We start from the raw sequence: 7,389 nt of genomic DNA, 5'->3' as shown, positions 1-7,389 counted from the left end.
TTTTCTCTCAATCTTATACATGCATTCGGACTTGTGAAATGGGCTTCAAGACCTATATGGAATGCTAGGTAACCATGCAAACTTAAGGCCTAATGAGTAACATTCAACGGTTAGACACAAACATCAAGCATGAGATAATAGTCATAATAGGACTTGCCATCTAGCAAGGCAAAAGAGTAATATACTTGGTCTTTGGAGACCCGATCATATCCATGTAGCGAGCATGATAACATCCCCATTTACAATCACTCAAATAGGGATTTGGTCAGTAATAAGTATAAATTAATGTCATGCTTTTCTTAGTTCATACTCTACATTTATAATAGTGAAAGTTTTTTGCAACATGAGCATCTTGAGAATATACTTCAATCTTTGGAGGTGTGGATCTACAACACATTTTTGCACTATTATAAGGAAAGAATCATAAGGCAAGAAAGCAAGAGGGGAAATGGAGGATGAAGGTGAATCTCACGAATCTACTAAAAGATGACTTGAAAGTGTGGAAAGTACCCATGCAAACCTAAGTATGTCACACATTACTACAATGGTATATGCTTGTAGAGGAAAAATCCATGTCACAATAATGCCATTTTCTTCTTAAATTCCTTTTATCTAGTGAACAAGTTAAATAACCGTTACAACCATAAGAACCATGATCAATAGAAAGGTTATGACTATAAGAACCCTTTGCAAATAAGTTGTATATGGCATGAAGGCAAATAACAAATCTAGCCATTTCAAATTTGATTGTTTAAGAAGAGGTCACAATAAGGTAGAAAACCACTACCTCTCCAATGTTACATTGGTCTACTTGACCAATATAGAAGCATTAAGAAAAACTCGTATGTGAGAGTGCTATATATGTTATAATCAGGCCCAAATTAATAAGACATGTTAAAGAGTCATCCAAGAAATAACATTTGTGTGATATAATATATATTAATGAGAGTAATTCATTGTTTGATAGTCAACTACTAATTAGATTAGCATATTTGATTCCTCTCCTTTTAAATGGTTTCTACAACATTTCATAAAGACATGTTGCTCTTTTCTTCAATATTAGCTCTATTATTATCCAAATTGACATGTTTAATGTAAACATTTAGCACCACTTAAAAGAATACATCAAATTATTAGGTAGCCAACTTCAATATCCTCAATGTGATCCACAAATATCCTTACTTTGTAACAAGTCCATGCATCTCTCAGAGCACTCTTGCCAATTGTTGTCATTTGTATTTTCCTAGTGAGTAGTCCTACCAAGGAAAAAGTCTAGTTTTTTATCATGCTTGCAAGCATGACAAATTACAAGTGGTACCCAATAACATTCCATGAGGATGACAATGAGAATGGCCAATCAAGCAAGAAGAAATCGAAAGACAAGAATAATGAAAATTGGAGAAAGTTAAAGACAAGTTTGAAGATTTTGAACACACACCCCCCCCCCCCCCCCCCCCACCCAAAGTTAGTACTTTAAAGATATAATGGGTTGGATATGTTGGGATTGCAATTCTCAAGAATATTGTATACTATCCCTTGTCTAATTACTGTGGACGAGGATCTTCAACAAGATAAATTCTCATTGTTGTTAAATTTTATTTAATTGCTATGATTAGTGCAACATGGTATTTTCAAATAGTAAGGCATAAGTTTTGCACCTTGTATTATAAATTCAATCCATGCTTTAGTAGTGTTGATAGTTAGAAGTTGGATTTTGCCACCAACATTTGGTAGAATTGAGGAAAGGTTGTGCATAGAGTATGCTTTTAGAATCATTGCATAAACTTAGGACCACCACATAGATGGTTGATGTCAAGCTCTCTACCTTGCATTATCAATCCAATCTATGATTTGACCTCAAACTAATAATATTGATCATTACAAGTCGTATTTTGTCATAATTATTTCGTGACTTAGAAGAACTGTGCACAAAGGCATACTTATAGGGGTCATTTCACAAACTTAAGAGCATCACACACATGGTTTCTATTTATTTTAAAGACAAGATACAATTACCAAATTGCTTTAGAGATGAGCTACAAGATCTTGAGTCTTCTTCTTACAATTATGGAAGAAGCCTCACATTTATCAGGGGCATCCTAAAGAAATTCCATTAACCTCTTAGAACCTTTGATCTTGATTTGAACTTCGCTAATAATTATTTTCTTCATTCAACATTAGTATATCACTATTCCATCCATAACTTTATTTTTAAGGTATCATCAAAGGGCTAGTAGGCATTCTAGAACCATTTTGCCACTAATGCCCTTAACAAAAGCATGATATAAAGATTCATTTTGGCATTTTCTTATCTATAGTCACATTCCAGTTTGAACTTTCTCTCAGCTCAATCCTTGAGCTCAAAGTCATTCTATCTCCACATATGCACTAGTGAGTTGCCAACTACATATTAGCAGAAAATTAGTCACCAGGAAATGAGACAGTGAACAAAACGGATAACTGTGGAACTAACAGCCTAGTGACAGCAATCAATGCTCCACAGTGAGTTGCCAACTACATATTAGCAGAAAAGTAGTCACCATGAAATGAGACAGTGACCAAAACAAGAGAAAGTGGCAGCGGCAGCAGAATCCACAGGTTACAGAAGTATGATGAAGGAGGCCACTGTGCCCCCACATAGAATGACCAAAGAGCAAACACAAGACTAGAAAACTCTTTTATTATTATATAGCTCGGCCTGCTAGAATGTCTAAATTTTCCACATGGACTATGTAAGATGCTTGCACCAAAGTTCAAGAACCACTAATGTAAATCACAACCTTTGACATTACTTATATTTTGACAATCCGACTTTAAATCTTTTCCCAATAGATATTTTGAATAGTAGTTAAGAGCATACGCTGAATTATGCATACACAAAACCCTATTATGTCTAACAGTAACATTCTCCACACAGCCCAAGTCCATGTAAGTACCATCCAAAAGACTGTCTAGTAGGTATGTATTATGATGGAAATTTGAAAACCAGAGTAAAACACTAAACATGGACTAATGAAGGGGCACCCCCCCAACCCACTAGAAAGTTCTTCACAGGCTATTGACAAGTCTTTAGGATTTCAAAATTAACACGATGTCACCTGATCAGACATTTCATGTCAGATTCATATAGCATGCACTGCTGTGAGAGCATTTGACTTTGCACTACACGTTTCAGTATCAGAAGAAAGACCAACTAAATTAGATAAAGACTAACAATTACATCAAAATAGACTTTGCTTTGCAAAAGTGCAGCCAAGGCATACAAAGAAACTCGGTAAAAGAAGATAGAATAGATGAACCTATCAATTTCTTGAACAAACTAACATCTGCAAAGACAGTGAAGAATCACAGGCCTGGGAAAAAGTGTACATGAAGATGTACAGCCCCAAGACTACACATAGCCCTTATCTTTTTAGCCTCAGCAACTGTCATGAGGTTAAACCTATGATATGGGGATAAAGGCAAGCTCAACAGAAGGACACTGAAACAGAGTAGAACTTCCTCCTGAAGCTAGCTTGAAACGTGTGCACCATTCAAATGGTGCAGACATGCAATTGCATGTCCATTTCACAGGTTGCAGAGACTTGCAATTAACTTGTTAAAACTGCTCCAACTACAATTGCTCTATAAACTCTTTGAATTGAAATACGACCTTCTGCAGCACTGCCACATGGTAAGATTTTTATTGAATGAACTCAGACATGCTTACAGAGGAGGGCCCTGGAAGCAGAAAATATGACCAGACTTAGCTCATCCACAGCAGCCCTTCTTCTGGATGTGCACATCCTGGTTGTCACTAGGAATAACAATCTTAGTTCCTGTCAACAATGCTGTATTGCCATTCCCCTGGTCTTCATTTGCAATCAAAGACTTTTTGCTGACTATTCGATAGATCTCCGTCAACACCGTATAAAAGGCATTCTCTACATTGGTTGCTTCTAAAGCTGATGTCTCCAAAAAAAACAATCCCTCTTTCTCTGCAAACTCCTTTGCATCCTCTGTTGGTACAGCTCTCAGGGTTCCCAAATCAGTTTTATTGCCAATCAGCATTATGACAATATTGTTGTCAGCATGACTCTTCAACTCCTCTAGCCAACGTGCAACATGATCAAATGTCTGTCGCTTAGTGATGTCATACACCAGCATTGCCCCTACTGCACCTCTGTAGTATGCACTGGTAACTGCTCTATATCTGCAGGACAAACTGTGTGAGCTCTATCATAATAATCTACAAACCCAAAACTAGTTCTGTTTTAAGGACCAAACATTAGCAAAACATCAAATGCAGAGTTCAACTTGAGCTTGTATATAAGTCAGATAATATAGTTATGAAAACAGTAAAAGGAACTCTCACATGCATCACTGGAACTAACAGAGTTTAACACAACCACTTAAGGATCTGATTCAGCAAGGAAATGCTATTTCTATTCTACACCATAGATCCAACTGAACAGGAGAAGACCAATTATGGAGCAACAAGCATATGCTTACTTCAACAGGCATGAAGCAATTAAATTGGACATGTTCGTTCAAGTCCAATGCACTTGCAGGTAAAATAAGCTAAAGTCTGCATCAAGCCCCACTGGAACATATCAGCATAGTATTGTAACTTAAAAGTGGCTGCTATGATCAGTATTCAGAAGTGTGTCATGCGCATGATGATGGCCCTTCAGATTTATTTTGCATATTCAGAGAACGCCTGTCATTTGACACTAATAATCACACAATACCTGTCATTGCTATCAAACATTATGCTAGTAGACAAGCAGCAAATCTCTAAAACTGTCTTGTCAAAGATGGAAAGCAACCGAACTGTTGACTAAGGAGTCAGAAGCACAATGAGGTAGTTGTACAAGTCCCCCTTTTTAGCTCCTACATGGACTTCCTTGAATCTGCTTCCATGTAGATCAGCATTTTGCAAAATGCATTTCCTCAACTCTGCTTCTATGTGGATCAATAGTTTTGCAAAGGCTTTCCTTGCATCTATTCTTCTGAAATATACAGAGTGAACATGCTAAATAGACAAGCTCACAGAAACAGCTTTGATGCTTCCATGACAGGTTTACTACAACTGCACATGGCAGCCAAAATGATTTCCTCAACTCTGCTTCTATGTGGATCAATAGCTTTGCAAAGGCTTTCCATGCATCTATTCTTCTGAAATGTTCAGAGTGAACATCCATGCTAAATAGATAAGCCCACAGAAACAGCTTTGATGCTTCCATGACAGATTTGCTACAACTGCACATGTCAGCCAAGACATCCCGGAAGCAAGAGGTGTCATTTGATTCCAAATTGTCATCATGCGCATGAACAAACATCCTATCCCTCGAAATTTCATTTTCAGTGTGAGAAAACGGAATCCAAACGGAAAGCAATCAGGAGATCGGAGAAGCCTGGGGCCATTTAACATACTGCACATCAAAGATCGGATGGATCTCCACATAAGTGCATAGATCTCAGCTTGGAGGAAGGCAAAATGGACTACTTGAAGGCAGAAATCAAACAAAGACATAAAACGGACTAATTGAAGGCAGAAATCAAACAAAGGCTTACCTCTCTTGCCCCGCCGTGTCCCAAATCTGAGCTTTGATGGTTTTGTGGTCCACCATGATTGTTCTGGTCTGAAACTCCACACCTATAGTGGCTTTGGAGTCGAGAGTGAACTCATTCCTAGCGAAACGATTGAGAAGCTGCGACTTTCCGACCGCTGAGTCACCAATCAGCACGACCTTGAACACGTAATCGATCTTCTGATTATAATCGCCATACCCAGCCATCCTCCTTCAGCTTGGATTGCGCTACGATGGAGAGGAAAAACGCACCTAGAAGATCACTGGTGATTCGGCCAGACGGCAATGCTGAGAATCTCGCGAGGCCTAAACGGGCCCATGGAAACCCCGGAGGTGTAAGATAAGGCTGTGTGCGAGCTTCTGCTTCCGACTGAGAGGCAAGGAAAAGGAAGGTTCGGACTGAGAGGGAGGAAAAGAGAGAGAGAGAGAGAGAGAGAGAGAATACTACGAAGAGAGAGAAAGAGAAAGAGTATCTGTGTCGTTTGTTTTCCCACGGGAGAAGGAAATGTGCGTGTTTTTTTTGTTTTTCGGGGGGGGGGGGGGGGGGGGGGGGGTGTGGACCGGTTCCTACCAAAAACACTTATATAGAGAGTAGTAATGAGTGTGAGTCATGTTTGGTTTTCACTCTATGTGTGATTCTCTATATCCAGTGGTACACTCTCTTATATGCAGTGTCACGAGGGTGTAGTTTTAGGATGTGTTTATGTTATATATATTTTTTAATTGAATAATATAAGAGTATACTTTGCTCTTATATATCATGTTATTTTTCTGTCATGTTCAATGAGTAAACGAGTGCAGATGTATCACACTTGGTATTAGAGCAACTCTTGCTCGAAGTGAAAGAGTGCTCACGAAAGCAAGAGAAGAGATCCAATGCCCCAAAGAGATCGTGTCGAAACGACCCACATCGTGTCGCCCTACGTCACAACATCCCACATCGCCCCCGTCGCATCAACCTCCAGCGTGTTGACCCCTACACCAACCAGTACTTGAAGACGTGACACAGCTTCCCTGCAGTACAACCACCACCCAAAGGCGAAACGCGGCTTCCCCACGTCGACAACCCCGAAAGCTGAGACGGCTCCCCACGACCATATGGAGGACAACAGAGAGAACGCATCCATCCCAAGAATGGACGAGAGGAAGAAGAGCAAAGGGCAAGAATGGAGAGTAGCTCAAGAGGAGAAGGTAACTGAATTAGAGAGGTAGTTGGGGAGCATGTCAAGCCTATTGGATTCTATTTGGAGGAACATGTAGATGAAAGGGGAAGAGGAAATGAGAAAAAAATTAGAAGTGGAGTAGGGTTACAAAGAGTGGGTGTTATATCAACAAGAAGAGGAGAGAAAGCACTAACTACAAGAGAAGATGGATAGGTTAGGGAGAGAGGAGACTACTAGGAGGGTGCAAGATACAAGAAAAGACAAGGAGAAGATAGTGGTGGAAGCAAGAAGTAAGAATAATGACAAAAAACACAAGAAGAATGACAAAAAACACAACCATAGAGAAAAGGAGGAGAGTGACAATTCAAAAGACAACTATGGCAAGTTCAAAATGCCCCAATCCAACAAGTACAAAGGAGAGAGAGATGGGTTGGTCTCAAAGAAATGGATCATCGAGGTAGACAAATACTTGAAGTATGCTAGGATCATTAAAGACAGCAAGGGAGAAGTGGTAGCAATCTACTTAGAGAAAGACGCTACTAGTTGGTACCTTCTAAAACAAGAGCAAGCACGCACCATCTTTTCATCATGGGAAGAACTCCAAGAGAAACTCAAAGATTGTTTCATTCCAAAGATGGAGAAATTCAAAGTTG

General features: G+C 39.3%; 1 protein-coding gene across 1 annotated transcript; it reads right to left on the bottom strand.

Annotated features, from left to right (window-relative positions):
• Window positions 1-3,280: 3,280 nt before the first annotated feature.
• LOC148035134 (ras-related protein Rab11A-like) lies at window positions 3,281-6,041 on the bottom strand. Its single transcript, XM_087680102.1, has 2 exons — window positions 5,557-6,041; window positions 3,281-4,192 (listed from the first exon to the last, which is right to left on the bottom strand). Exons 1-2 carry the CDS (start codon window positions 5,778-5,780, stop codon window positions 3,751-3,753), a joined length of 666 nt encoding a protein of 221 aa, XP_087536228.1. The 5' UTR covers window positions 5,781-6,041; the 3' UTR covers window positions 3,281-3,750.
• Window positions 6,042-7,389: the final 1,348 nt, after the last annotated feature.

This window comes from Lygodium microphyllum, chromosome 6 (genome assembly GCF_053477565.2).
Source record: "Lygodium microphyllum isolate KBCC chromosome 6, Lygodium_microphyllum_v1.1.10, whole genome shotgun sequence".
Classification (NCBI taxonomy): Eukaryota; Viridiplantae; Streptophyta; class Polypodiopsida; order Schizaeales; family Lygodiaceae; genus Lygodium; species Lygodium microphyllum.
The sequence above is the reverse complement of the archived record's forward strand: the minus strand, read 5'-3'. Positions and strand labels throughout refer to the sequence as shown.